A 15,297-nucleotide genomic window follows, 5' to 3' on the forward strand; every position below is an offset into this window, starting at 1 on the left:
AGCCCCAATAAGAATCACTGTTAACACTTGGCTGCATGTCATTCTATTTTTATTACTGTTTTTGCATAATCTCTGTTTATACATTTAAAACATACAACTAGGATTGTACTTAAAGATGTACATCCTACTTTTTCAGCTAGTGTTTATCTTCAGCATTCCTCATGCTATTAAATATTGTTAAAATATGGCTTTTAATGATTGCATAATAACTTACTGCCTGATAAACATTTATTTATCTATTCTCCCATTGTTGGAAATTAGAGTTTTTGTTTTCCATTTTTTTCATCTCTCATGTTTTGTTGAACATTTCTGTAAATAAGTATTTCTTTAATACAGAATTCTATGAATGAAATTACTGGCTCAAATGAGAAGAGCATATTAAAAAACTTCTGATGCAACTTGAGAGATTAATTTATAGTGCACAAAGGTTGTACAAATTCACACCCCATTAACTAGCAGTGAGAGAGCACATCTCATTCCATCCTTGCTAGCATTGAGTATTACCACTGTTAGAAAACTTTTCCCAGTATGAGAGTGGGAAAATGGTATGTTCCTGTGACTTTCATCTGAATGTATTGGATTACTAGTAAGGTTGAACCCTTGTAAATGTCTACTGGCTACATATATGCCTCCTATGAATTGTGTGCTCATGACATTTGCCATTTTTCTACTGGCGTGTGGCACTTTGCTTTTTCCTTCCTTCCTTCCTTCCTTCCTTCCTTCCTTCCTTCCTTCCTTCCTTCCTTCCTTCCTTCCTTCCTTCCTTCTTTCTTTCTTTCTTTCTTTCTTTCTTTCTTTCTTTCTTCCTTTCTTTCTTTCTTTCCAGGGTCTCTGTCACCCTGGCTGGAGCACAGTGGCATGATCACGGCTCACTACAGCCTCGACCTTTGGGACCTAGGTGATCTTTCTGCCTCAGCCTCCTGAGAGCTGGGACCACAGGTACATACTACCACACTCAGCTAATTTCTTTTCTTTCTTTTTAAAAAAAATTTTTTTATAGAGACAGTTCTTGCTATATTGCCCAGGCTGATCTGGAACTCCTGGGCTCAAGCAATCCTCCTGCCTTAGCTTCCCAAAGTGCTGGGATTACAGTGTGAGCCACTGCGCCTGCCTGGTACTTTGCTTTTTTCCCCCCTCAAACACATGATTTTATTAGATGATAATAGGAACTGGATTTGGATTATAACAGAAATGTTTATAGTACATTTCAATATTTTGACAACCATATAAGCTAAACATTCAGAACTTCAGCAAATACTATGCAACAGAAAGATAGGAAAAAGAATATCTAAATCACAAAGCACTCCCATGACAGAGAGGTACTTTGCTTTTGATTTCACTTTCTTTACTGGTCTGCAGGGGCTAATGATATTTGCCCTTAGTTTTGAACTTCTGCAAAAAAGGACCAATCAAATATTCCATTCTATGAATTCTAGCCAGAAAACCAGTGATTAGATACTGAAATTATTCGGAGGGTAGTGCTATTAGTCTCAGGGATAGGTTTAATTCAGGGAACACAGCCACAGATTGGGAATCATGACTCTTTAAACCATCTGTAGCCAATGCGTGCAGTGTTGTCTTGCATAAATATACAGTCACCCGCTGTTATCACCTAAAAGGTGATAGAGAAGCACATACTTCCTGTCTTTTGATACGACGGGCTTGGAGGCCTATAGGAAACCAGGTGTTCTTTCTTCAACTACCCTTCCTGTGGTTTTATAGCCACATATCTCCAACTGTAATACCGTTCATTTACAATAGCTGTAAAATATCCATGTACTCCTAGAGACGGTTGTAACTGTTACGATTTATGTTATAATGATAGTTAAAGAGCCAAAGTAACAAGTGATTTCCAGTTCAACTAAATTTGTGGTTTTATTTGTCTGATAGATTCAGTTTACTACTCAAGAACACATTTCTTAATAAAGTCATTACAGCTACATAAGCAGAGATCACTGTTTAAAAATCCACTACAAAGCAAGCAGAGGACAACTCTGCCTAATGTGCTTTCTCTGCCTGCTAAGACTTCTGTAGTCATGCTTCTCTCTTTTTTTTTTTTTTTTCTAGATAATGCACCCTGATATTTCAATGTTGCTGAAACACTCGTTTTAAAGTCTGGGTTGCAAGTTAATGTAAAATTCAGATAAAAGCAGACAGAAGATGAAGGAATTGAAGATACTACAGGTTCTCCACTAAGTCTTCTGTGGAAACCATGTGTGAGAAGCCAGGGAGAGGAGAATGCATTTCTAGGAGAGATCTGTCAACCTCCTTGAGTGCGTCTGTGCTGCCAACCTCTACAGCGGGAATTAGAACTAGGCTGACCGCCACTGACTGCTGTGGCCATGGGAAAGCTTGGAAAAGCTCTAAATTCATACAAGTGTTTGCTTTCCTGAAAGATGATAGCCTTTGACCTAAGTGTGAGGGGCATAAACAAACAAACCAACAGACAAACAAACAAAAAAGGAAATTTGGGAATAGTTCTAATTTGAAAAGGGTCTCAAGGGATTGGCAGAGGTGGGAAACTGCGGGGTTGGGGGTTGGGGGTAGGATTGGCAGTTGGGGGAAACTGCTGGGGAGGGGGGGTGGGATTGGCAGTTGGGGGAAACTGCCAGGGGAGGGGGGGTGGGATTGGCAGTTGGGGGAAACTGCCAGGGGAGGGAGGGGCATTCCTCATCAACAAGGGGTACCTGCATAATCAACGCTTGTATACTTAACCCTGAATTGTACTCCACATCTTTATAAAAAGCAATTTAAAAAAAGGGTCTCTTTGGACAGTTACATATTGAACAAGACCGTTGTGTTCTGCAACTGATAAGCTGTATGTTGTGGTAAGAAAGCCAAATTCCATAATGTTTTTAATAAAGGAATATGTGTCTATGCTATTATAATGTATTCTTTCATTTTCCTTATTTTTTCCCCAGTTATACTAAGGAGAAGGGCTTGATTTTTGTTCACTCTTGGACCAGAAGGAAAGAGGGAAGAGTGTTCTCTGGAGAGTCATGGACAGTGCTGCCAGCAGAAATGAGAGTGACTATAGGAAGAAGCTTCAAAGGCAAGTGTTCTCTGCCTCTTTTCAGAGTCCTTTCCTGCACTTTACTAGGAGTTGGCGTTTTAATTGTTCAAAAGTCCCTTCAACCCTTCCAATCTGAGACTTATTCAATTAGATAATGTTATATTAGGCTTATCTAAAGGCAATTGCTGATGTTTGACTACTTTTGTCTACACAGAAGGAAATTTGCTATGATTCAACTAACTACACACACACACACACACACACACACACGCACACACACACGTGCTGAATTCTGAGCTATAATCACAGCTGTTGATTTTCTCTCCTCTATAAGGAGGAGAAGGCTGAATTTTCAAGGACACTGTCTAGCATTTCAGTTTACCGTACAACGGAGTTACCTGTTTAATTTTTTGCTGAAGAAGTCAGAAGGTGAATAAGTGAGATAGGTCAAATAGCCATGTCAGAGTTTGGAAGATGCACTGCATATAATTTTCAGGAAGTTGTGAGAATGGATAGAAAAGTCACACCTGATTTTAAAGTAGTACATGCTACTCTACTCTCACTACTTTTAAGGTAATTAGTATTTTATTTTTAATCACTACATTGATTCCACAGATTTTATTTTTTATTGATATATTTAGATAGACAATCAAAAGCTTACTTAAGCGTTATTTTATTTTGCAGGGCTGCCCACAAATGAACAGGGCATATATTCAGTATTAGCATCAGCCTCTAATATTTCATTTGGCGTTTCCATTTTTCTTGTTAATCTTTTTTACTCACAAGACACTCTTTTTATTTTGCCAGCCCACAGAATCTTAGTGCCAGAAGGGATCTTAGGAAATGGGCTATTGAGTCAGACTGCTTGGGTTAAACTTCTATAATCACTGCTTACTAGCTGTGTGACTGCTCTGTGCCTCAGTTTCTTCATCTGTAAAATGAGAATGATAGTAATAAACCCACCTGATAAAGTGTTCTGAATAGCAAATGAATTAATGTGAGGCAATATACATGGAAAGACTTTAAGGAATGCTAACTGCTGTTATTATGGTTAATATTACTACTAATAATAATAATAGAGGTTACACAGTCTGTGCCCCTCATTTTATAGACGAGAAAAGTGCAAAATTATGGGCATACTCATTCTTCTCATCTGACTTTGGCAATATCATTTAACTTCAAACTTTTGCACTATGCTAATGTGCTCTTGTTTAAATACTTTTCTGTTGACTACTTCACCTGTATAACCATGCGACGAAAATTTAAATTTTATATCAAGTCATTAATGCTTACAGATAGGTGAAAAAGTATGTGAAATAATGCTTTCTTTCTAGCTATCATAGTGGGGTTGACCCAAGACTAACAAATATAGTAGTTTCTATGATTTGGAGGCCCCAAGGATACCGATTCCCCAAATCAATACTGTCCAGTAGCCTTGATGCTTGAAATCTCCTGTCTCCAGGTGACTTCGTAGGGGTAGATGCATTGCCACTTGGGCCTGAAAACTACAGATGTATTTTATAATAGATTAATCTGTCTCTAAGCAGGCTCCTTATCTACATTTTCACCAAATAAATGCCTCCACAAAATCTGAGGAGAAAGAAGTTAAAACAGTGGGAAGTGAATGAGAACTCCAATTCTGAGCACCCTGTAGCTGAGGGCCCTGTCAGCCAAGGTGGTTTCTGAGAATGGAGGGAGATGCCGGAACCCTCTTGGCTTCCCTTCCAAATTCCCCATCATTTGTTAGCCTGAGAATCTGTGTTCAGCTGGACTTGTTTCTCCTTCTCAGCTCACATGTGAACATTCACATGTTGCATTTAGGAAACTAACATACCCCTTCTTATTTATCTTTGAGTGAAGGAAAAAAAAAGGTTTTAGATGAGTCTTTGCTTCATTTTGCTTATAAACACATAATCATCCTACTTGATTTTGTGACACTGGTTTAACATACTCAGCTTCCTCCATTTTTTTTTTTTTAATAATGGAGTTACAGGTCTGGAGTTTTGCTGTAACCTTACAACAGAGTCTGTGAAATCTTATAATGAGCTCTGGGAACCAATGCCAGGATAAGTCTCATATGACAGCATTATTATCCATGGACATAGCAAGGTACAATGTGGATATAGTTCCTAAACCAGTTTGCATTTGGTGAATGTCCAATTCTTTTATGATTTCCTCTATTGTTATCTGCACTCTAATTTCTCTATTGTCCAGGGAAATATATTTATGGGGACAGATTGATGCAGCAGATGAGAAGATACATGGACTGGATGCAAAAGTACTTTGCAAGGGAGATGATTCAAACACGACTCAGGTTGGGGGAAGTGGATTTCGAAAATAAATGAAACTTCAGGATGTTAATGTGATTTATTTCACTTAATGGAGCTGGTGAAAGAAGGCCCAGAGGTAACAAATCCCTCGCCTGCTTAGGCTGAGTAGGGTATCACGTTTCCCAACAGTTTCCCTCTGTCACCTTAAAGAGGACCCTGACTTTTTATTGGAGGAAAGCAACTCATGTTGCTTTAACTCCAAAGAGAGGTGTATCCTGTTCTAATTTGTTTTTCTTTCCAGCCACAAGGTCTGGGTAGGTGTGATCGGAACATTTGACATCTATCATCTTACCAAATGGGCCTTTAAATGAACCTGTCATTTTGTGTTTGAACAATTAGTGCTTTATGACCTGCACATCTGCAAATTACAACCACACTTTTGCATGCATTTTCAAAGAGTAGCCCCATTTCCCACAGTATGGCAGGGGCTTCTACGTTGTGTGACTATCAGAAATTCTGTCTCAACAGCTCTGGAAGTTCCATCTGCCCTTGCTGTGAAATGGCAGCTTCACCAGAAGAATAAACAAGTCACTCCAAGGCATCGAGGTACTTGAGGACATCAGAGAAGCTTATTCTTCATATGCATGTTTACAAATGGGTCGCTGTGTATTTGACCCAGGAAGAAAGTTGTCATCAACTTGTTCCTTGATAAGCTACCAGAAGTGAAGGCATGCCATGTATGAAATAATAAAGTCAGAGGGGGAAGAGACTTTGCTTTGTTAATTTGGATTCACATCTACCTTTTGGGAGCATATTCATTCCATTAAACTGGAAATGCTTAATCTGGAAAAATTGAGGCAGCAGTACAAACAAAATTCCCAAGAATGGAGAAAGCAGGTAAAAATGAGCCAGTTGGCTAGGCTTGGTGGCTCAGCCTGTAATCCTAGCACTTTGGGAGGCCAAGGCGAGTGGATTGCCTGAACCCATGAATTCGAGAATAGCCCTGGCAACTTGGCGAGACCTTGTCTCTAGAATAAATCAAAAAATTAGCCGGGTGTGGTAGTAGTGCCTGTAGTTCTGGCTACTTGGAAGGCTGAGGTGGAAGTATCACCTGAGCCTAGCAGGCTGAGGCTGCGATGGCTGTGAGTGTGCCACTGCACTCCAGCCTAGGCGACAGAGTAATCCAACTCAAAAAAAAAAAAAAAAAAAATGAACCAGTTAAGCAGCCTCCCTCTTTCTTTTGCCTGCACTATGTTTTTCCAGCCTGGAGGCCAGCCAGTTGTCCTGTGCCTCCCACACTCACCACTGCATTAGAGTCAATTATTTGTCTCTTTTTGTCAACATTGAAAGGAGAATTCAGGCCCTGCCAAAGTGACTCCACTGAGTGAGGCAATGATTTATAGATTAATTATGTTAAGGAACAAGGTGTACAGCATGATGCAGTGGAAAGAGTGCTGTGCTAGGTGAAGACCTGCATTTTAGCCCTGGCTCTGATCCTTAATAGCTGATTGACTTTGGGCAAATCACTTAACCTCTCTGGGCCTTAGTCTCCTTATCTGTAAACTGAGGATAACAACAACTGATGATTGAGATGATAAAATAAAAGTCTGGCTATGAAAGTATCTTGTTATCTCTGAGGCACTAAACATACGTAAAATAGTATTGTTGTTATTGTTATTAGACTTCTTTTCTTTTCTTTTTTTTTGAGTTGGAGTCTCATTCTGTCACCCAGGCTGAAGCGCAGTGGCATGCTCACGGTCACCACAGCCTCAACCTGCTGGGCTCAGGTGATCCTTCCACCTCAGCCTTCCAAGTAGCCAGAACCATAGGCACGCACTACCACACCTGGCTAATTTTTGATGTATTATAGAGACGAGGTCTCGCCAAGGTGCCTGGGCTGGTTTCAAAGCCACAGGCTCAGGCAATCCACTCGCCTTGACCTCCTAAAGTGCTGGAATTACAGGCTGAGCCCCCAAAACCGGCCTGTTATTAGATTTCTAGGGGCATGCATAGTAACACCACCTAGCCAATAAAGGGCTCCATTCTTCAGTCTCAAGACCTTGGGGAGTAACCTAGAAGTGATATAGAGGAGAAGACCCTGAGTTTGTTGCCTTTATAATCCAGTCCACAAACCTGCTTAACTCTACCACAGGATGGGAAATGGGTCACATTGTAATTAGTACTAACTACACTCTTTACTCCTTAGCACTAAAGACCTCCCAAATGTTTTATGATCATTAGCTTTTCAACATTAAGGGCAATTTGGGATTGGGGTGTAAACTACGGTTTATAGTTTATATGGAAGAAAGAAAACAGGATGGATTGTTCTAGAAAATGAAAAATTCCAAGGTCATAGAGTATAGGATAGGTTATTCTAAAGAAGGGAAAATCCCAAAGTCACACAGTATATGATTTAGTTCATAATGCTTTATGGAGGCTATAAGCTGAGGGAAGCACTAAGAGATCACTTGTTCAATACAATTTTTCTGTGGTGAATCCATGAGACTGATAAGCTAAATTAGATAGTTCTTAGTTTTCTCCAATGTTACATTTTCATTCCACAGGTTAAGAAAAAAATGAAGGCATTTCTGAAGCCAGCTAAAAAACAGGGTGTCCAGGCCAGGTCCTCTAACTTCCCCATTCAGGGTTCTACCCAGGAGATCCCATTTTCGAACACTGATAGAAACCTTTACTGCTATTCACCCAGAGAGACTTGAATATTTGGACCGGTTTATCATCTTCAATCAGTAGCATGTCTGGTAAGTATTCTGTAAGAAACTTGTCAATAAAATCAAAACATACAAATTGACTTGTGTGCATAGGCAAGTTCAGTAGCTGTTACAAAAAACAAAACAAAACAAAACAAACCAAAACCCAAGCCCAAACCAAAAAAAACAACAACAACAAAAAACCCAAAAAAACTCACTGAAGTCTGTGGCTGCATTACCAATAGAACTGACTGAAAAGTGAGCACTGTTGTAGATTATTTTGCTCATGTGAAGCCATATGACTGGTTTGACTGCTTCCCCCTAGAATTGGGTGGTCGCTTGGCAGTTGCACTGCCATACTTTAAAATTACCAAATTTTTACTGTGAGTGAAAAAAAATGCAAGCATTCCCGGTATCCCAGGCATGACGCAGGTACTCAAAGCAGGCCTGGCCTCAATAGTGAGTGATTATTTCCCGCAGACTGGCAGTTGCTTTAGGGCTGATATTGAATGTTACTATATTTGGAAAGTTGGTCACATCATCCTAACATTGGTTAATGTTCAAGAAGAGACAGGTAGACAGAGTGCTGTGGTGTTTGTAGGTTTCATGTGCTGCAGAAAAGCAATTTTGACAGAGATCTCTGGTTACCTGTGGTGGAAAGGACCTGAAAACACCCAAATCTTTAATTTCCTTCAGGCAGTTCTCTCTGAGTATCCCAGCCCAGTCTCAGTACTATACCTTTATCCCTCCTGCCCTTAATATGTATTCATGGCAATGCTAACATTCACTGATTTTACTTTCATCTTGCTTTTGCCCAAATGTTGCCTTATGTCTCATGTCCTGCGTGTGTCTGTCTGGTCTTTCCAAAGAACTACCCCAAAGAAGGGTCCTAGGTAAATCTGGTGAACCTGATACACAACTCCGGGGCATGCTGGGAGGAGGAGTATTGGAAGGCCTTCTGACTAAACACATTTCTCCAGTCAGACTTTCTTGGTGCCTGAAATTGCTACTATTAGAGCACTTTAGCTAACTAATGACAAAGAAAGCTCCTATTAGAATGCTCATTTAAGGATACTAAACCATTATCGGCCATTAGCACCCTTTCTTCAATTAGTATATCATATAAGCCAGTCAGTCACTTAGGAAAGATTTGGAGAAATGGGACTTCAGATTAGGGAGACTCTGCAGCTTTCATTAAAAAACATAAAAGTTCTTTATCTTGTATAAGGTCCAGCCTTACCCTCAGCCTCCTTTCAAAAGCTGAAACGTTGCCTTTGTTTTGCTCTTTCCTCTGCCGCCACTCGATGAGGTTTGCATTGTGCTCTCCGGGCAATGAGATGTTGCATTTGCCCAGGGTGGGGTTAACCGCCCCAGCCAGGATGTGGGGCTCTGAGCTGAGGCTGATCTCCATCCCGCTGGCAAAGGTGACACGCAGTGAACCATCTGGACTCACCCGATAGGTACTTTGAGTATTCTCTGTAGACGGAAGGGTAAAGGAAGAAAAGGAGGAAGAAAGAAGAGAGCAGAAAGCAGGAAAGAGACAGGTTTAGCTTCAGGAAGAATGTTCGGGAAGGCATGAGTAGGTGGGGCACTGTGGACCTAACTGCCTTCTGGGCTAGACCACCACTCTGACAGGCTGATGCGCCCTCTGACCATTTGGGTCTTGTTATTTTCACAGCTGGAGTATCTTGTTTTTTGGATAAAAGACTCCTGTCTAACACTGCAGGCTGTTTTTGTTTTTTCTATTTCATTTTTAAAGAATTCCTTCCCAAACTCCCTCTCTGACTTGTTGGATCAGCCTCCTCAGTTTGATTTGCTAGAATGAGAAGAGTATGAAGTTCAACTCAGCATGCCTACCACCTGAGGCCAACATCAAAGTTACTATACCCCAGAAAGTAATAACACTGACACAAGTTGGTACTGTTTCTCTTAAGAGTGTCTGGTCCCACAAACTAACAACAGAATGAGGCCTTAATGACTGGGCAGAGAGAAGGCAATTTCTCTTTGGCCACTTCCCCTCTAGTTTCCAAGACATTCCTTTCAAATCCTATCATCATCCTTCTTTATTTTTTTCTTCCATTCATTCTTACTTTCCTCTCTTAATGATAGAATGAGTTTTTAATTCTCTCATTTCACTTATATTCTTACTTGGTTTATTCTAAGTTGTCCTTTTTTCTTTTCCCCACCCATGTCAACATTGATCTAGAATGCTAAGCTCAGTTGGGGTGCAGACTTCACTTCTTTCATATAACCAAGTCAGACCCTGAAAGAGCTTTGCAGATAGCTGGGTGTTAGGAAATGATCTGATGGCAGGGCAGACTTGGCAGGAATTGAACCTTGTGACTCCCACAGAAATGTGGCCCAAAGTTGATATGGGAACTTGTGAAAGCTGTGAATTTGTCTGGCGTTTGGCCTACATAGCTGAAAAACAGGAAGAAGCGTCCATCTTTTCAGCCAGAGGTGAATTCTATTTATTAACAGTGTGCACAGGTTTGAGGGTAGATGTTAAGGTAGGTACTGTTATAGTCAGGCGAGGTTGGAAGCATTCTTACCTTGTTTTAAAATATATATAGTACTAGTTGCTGTTAGGTTGGTTGACATGAGGACATTTTCGCGGTTGGAAGTATCTAGCTCCACTTTTGTCAGCTTCTCCAGGTCACTGTGGAAGCTGCTGACCTCTCCGGTAGGAAATGTTGCATTGGTCAGATGTCCCTCGGGGTCGTACCTGAGGAATGTAACGAATCCTAATTTTGAAGACTTCTGGCAGTGATAACAGGCCTTTGCAAAATAAAAATCACTTGGCAGCTAATACAGTTTAACTTTGAGTGATAACAAGTATTATTAACCTTGTTCAATAAGAAGAAAAAGGTCAGAAGGATGATTAATCAAACGAAGGTATTTTTTGCAGCTTCTGAATTCTTGATGACTTCCTTGAGCTGTGCTGTTTTACAGAAAAAATATATCTGGTAATGAATCACCAGGGTGGAAAACTGATTTATGAATCATGTCCTGCTGTGTGCAATGTTGCAGGGAGGCCTCTTTGCAATTTGGGTCGATCCCATTAGATGTGATAGATCATAAAAACCAGCAGACGGTGCTGTTGTCAAAGGAAAAGGATATACAAAGGGCCCTCAAAGCCTAAGAAGCCAATAAACTGACTTTGCATTATGATGGGAAAATTATAATTTGCTGCTGTTTAAGTTGCCAAATTTGAAATGAATGAATCATTCTTCCAACAAAATGAACAAGCACAGAGGATAATGGAAACATGTTCATTAAAACATTCTGGAACCCCTTGATCTTGGTGTCACTTAAATTTTTTAAAAATCTTTTTTAGAGTATAGTACATAATGTTTTGTAATTTGTCTATATGAGCAAGAGACAAAAAATAATTACCTGGGATAATAGGCAATAACCTATACCTAGAAATATTGTCTAGTGAGTTTACTTTTTAAAAAAATCAGAATTATTGGCAATCTCACTGTCCTCCAAATGAAAACTGCTTCCCTGAAGGCTTTTGATGTGGAGCTGTTCTTTTATTGCCAATAGAACCATGAAAAATAAACACTTCATTAAAAGTAAAGACATGCACTTGGAAACCCATTACTGTTTTCTTTTCAAGTTGCAAATTACACAATATTTAAGCACTTTTATTTGCTTTTAAAATGTTAAACAATTATATTCTTTTTACCCAAAGTGAGCAGGATATAGCCTGGACACAATGGTGGAGTCTGGCTCAACTACCCCCTCCCCAACAATTATGCAAAATGGCATAGTAATTCTGTGTTAATCCACTAGGTTTTAAAGAACTCAGCCTGGGTAGTTGCTCAAATTTTTAAACCTATGCCAGCCTTTGGTAGTCTTGGGAAAAGGGGCTGGATCGTATTTGATAGGAAAAACCTGAACTTGAACCTATACACAATACTGCCTCAAGTTCAGTTCTGTGGGAACATATGCATGTATATGCAAACACACATACACACCATCAGTTAAAACAATCATGTGTATGAAAAAAAGAATCCAATAGGTCATTTGATCCCCAAGTTCTAGATGTTGAATAGGGTGCCCCCTTTGTTTAAATGGATTTCAGTCAAAATGGTTGCTGTGTTGCTACTATGCAGCTAAGGACTCATTTTCAAAGAATGACTGAAGGGTGCTGTTTGTGCCTGGGGTTAGTGGCAAAATTCTTTTCTCTGCCCAGCTTGTTTGCCCATGGCCTGCTCTGGGGCTCTGGGACTACAAGAAGCAGGCCTCTGGCGAGACAGGAGCATGGAAAGGCTTGGATACAGCTCCGATCTTGTCTGCTTTGTCTTCCTTCCAGGAGAGGCAAACAGTATTCAGCCTTTATTTTCCCAAGGTATCACCTTGCTTTTTTCTGCGCAGAGGAGTTTGCAGGCAGCAGACAGAATGAAGCTACTACCTGCCTTCCTCATCTGGGAGACTGTGGCCCCAACTACCTGGATTATGCAGGCAGTTCTGCTCTGTTCCACAAGCAGCAACAGCAACTCTGTCTCATTGTTTTCCCTTTCCTGATTTCTAAAGGGTTTCCTCAGCCCTCAGCAAGGCCACCCTTCACCATTCCTTCAAGAAATATGACCTAAGATGCTGTGGATGCATGTTTCCAGTGCTTTTTTCAGCCTAGGGCAGTTCCCTTCTTTCCTAGTCACACAGCCCCTTGTTTTATTTTATTGTTATTTATTTATTTATTTTTGAGTTGGAGTCTCACTCCATCACCCAGGTTGGAGTGCAGTGGCATGCTCACAACCATCCCAGAGTCGACCTGCTGCGCTCCAGCGATCCTTCCACCTCAGGCTTCCAAGTAGCCAGAACTACAGGTGCATGCTACCACACCTGGCTAATTTTTTTATTTATTGTAGAGATGTCTCGCCAAGTTGCCCAGGCTGGACTCGAACCCTGGGCTCAGGCAACCCCCCTCACCTCAGTCTCCCAAAGTGCTGGGATTACAGGTTTGAGCCACCGCGGATGGCCCAGCCCCTTGTTTTAAAGCAAGATTTCATACAAAGGTGAGAGCAGTGGTTGAGTTCACTCATCAGGGCAAGATGACAAAAACAGATACCAATTAACCTATCCATGTACAGAGGTCCAAGGGTCATAAGGCACAATGAACCTTAGTACTGGCCTGTGGATAAATCTGGTTTCCTAACCCACCCACCAAACAACTTTAAACTAAATCATTGGTGCTCTTTATCTGAGATACATTTTTAGGCTTATTCCCAAGAGCACAGGTATCTTCCTACACATTCTGTTTCTATTCCATCTCCCCAAATTGATAGTGGTATATTCAGAGAGGAAAACTAAAGAGTCCTGGATAAGACTGTAATTACCCAGATAGATCTAGCCGAGACCCTGCTGCCTGGTCCTATTCTGGTGAAAGAGGCAATGGTGTTGGGAATAAGGTATCATTTCCCACAGGTCTGTCCAGTTGCTGGGTAGCTAGACAATTATAATTGCCTCATTTCTTTCTGTGGCTGGATAGGCATTTTTATTTGAAAGTGTACATTTGACTGTAACTCCATCATAAACAAAGCAACCCACTCTCAACACACTCACATACCCCAATTCTGCTAGTCACAGTCAAAGCAATCACATTTGATGGTGTCTGCAGTGTGGTGTATCTCATGTGTTCAATCATTTATATGGCCCTGGATCAAAACATAGAGACCCACCTTTCTTCTGTGGGGTCATTTCCAAAGGAAGAGTGACAGGCAGATGTACACATCAGTGGATAACTCCCACAACTTTGGAAAGATTGCTCAAAGTGGGCAAGAAATAAAGGGAGCCTTTGATTTCCTATGGTTTGTTTGAGTTTTTTTCCCCCATCACAGGGGAATGCATCTTTCCAGACTGAATGTCAAAGAAACAAGTTTAATCAAAATTTCTTTTGCGGTGTGTTTCCCTTTGGTGCCTGCATCCTTTGGTGCAGAGTACAAGCCAATATGTTCCAACTGATCCCCTCAGGCCAACCATGGAAACAGCCCCCACCGCAGGCAGGGTGTAGCACAATGTACCAGGCAAGCAAATTCTGCGGGTAAATTGTGCCATTAAGCAATGACTGCCACCTTCATAGTCACCAGAACTGGGTTTGGTAAGAGATTTGCCATCAAATTGTCCTTTTCTGTCCTGATTTTAGAGAGTTCCACTGTGAGGGTCCCGCAGTACCATGATAGGCTATGTGTGTGTATACTCTGTGTGTGTGTGTGTGTGTGTGTGTGTGTGTTTGTGTGTGCCCCAGTGAAGCAAAGGAAACATATATAAAGGAAATTCAGAATTAATTCTTGTCCTTGAGGAGCATATAGTTTAGTTGGGGAGATGATATTTACACATGATTAAAAATATATTTGGTCTGGTATTTTCTCATAAGGGATAGCCTGCCCTTTCTTTTGAGGATAATTTTAGCTAGAGTTAAACTGTTCAGGGTAGAGCTAGATGCTCCTCCACCTTTGCTTTTAAGAAAACATCACAGATTATAGAAAGGAAATTCATCACTTATTCTTTTAAAGGAAATATTAAGGCGTCAGAATCTCTTTTCACTTTCATGTCAGAAAACTGACCAACTTAATAAGAATTCTTTAGGAAATACTAGATTCCCCTTTCCTCACCAATAACTTCATTTGGCTTCCTGTGATTCAGTTCCAAGCCCATAATGTCCTTCTATCTTTATTTGTCCTTCATTCAATAACTATCAGAGTCATGTGCTAGGACTGGGGATACAGTGCTGAATGAAATTCACAGTCTAGTAGGACAGATAAGATATGCACACAAGTAACTCTAATGCCAGAATATTGCCATGTGCTTATGTAAAGAAGGAGCTGTAGAAGCTCAGAAGAGGCAGAGGCCATTTCCAGCTGGGCTGAGAAGAAGACGGGGAGGAAGAGCAGGGGCAGGTAGTGTTTGAATCCTGGAAGGCAGGAAGAAACTGGGGAGAAAAGAAAGGCATTTCAATCAGGGGCGCTGGCATGAAGAAAAGCACACAGATGGATGGAATATCCACTGGGGACCAGCATTGCTGAAGCACAGGTTCCTCTGGGAAGCTAGCGGGAGATAAGCCTGGAGAGGCAAGCATGGGGGAGCTGGCATACTGGGCTCTGGAAGTAAGCACGTAGTCAGCGTACAATGGAGAGGCATAGAAAGCTTTTCAGGGGAAAAAAGGATGACCCAAACAGTGCTTTGGTGGCAATGGGTCTTGGAAGAGGAGATAAGGAGAAGAGAGAACTGTTAGGAGGCTGTAGCCTCAGTTCGTGTGAGAGAAGATGGCGTTGTCTTGCTTTTATTAAATGTTTTGTGA

At 40.9% G+C, this 15,297-nt stretch overlaps 1 protein-coding gene across 1 annotated transcript in view; it reads right to left on the minus strand.

The window, feature by feature from the left end:
- TENM1 (teneurin transmembrane protein 1) overlaps nucleotides 1-15,297 on the minus strand; it is a gene marked incomplete at its 5' end in the record, with an annotated part of 121,118 nt that overhangs the window by 17,809 nt on the left and 88,012 nt on the right. The window contains 2 exons of the mRNA XM_008051919.2: nucleotides 9,232-9,467; nucleotides 10,544-10,716. Of these exons, the coding sequence (XP_008050110.2) occupies nucleotides 9,232-9,467; nucleotides 10,544-10,716 (409 nt within the window). The remainder of the gene's footprint in view (nucleotides 1-9,231; nucleotides 9,468-10,543; nucleotides 10,717-15,297) is intronic.

This window comes from Carlito syrichta, unplaced genomic scaffold (assembly GCF_000164805.1).
Source record: "Carlito syrichta isolate Samal-C Ts95f unplaced genomic scaffold, Tarsius_syrichta-2.0.1 Scaffold245254, whole genome shotgun sequence".
NCBI classification, from domain to species: domain Eukaryota; kingdom Metazoa; phylum Chordata; class Mammalia; order Primates; family Tarsiidae; genus Carlito; species Carlito syrichta.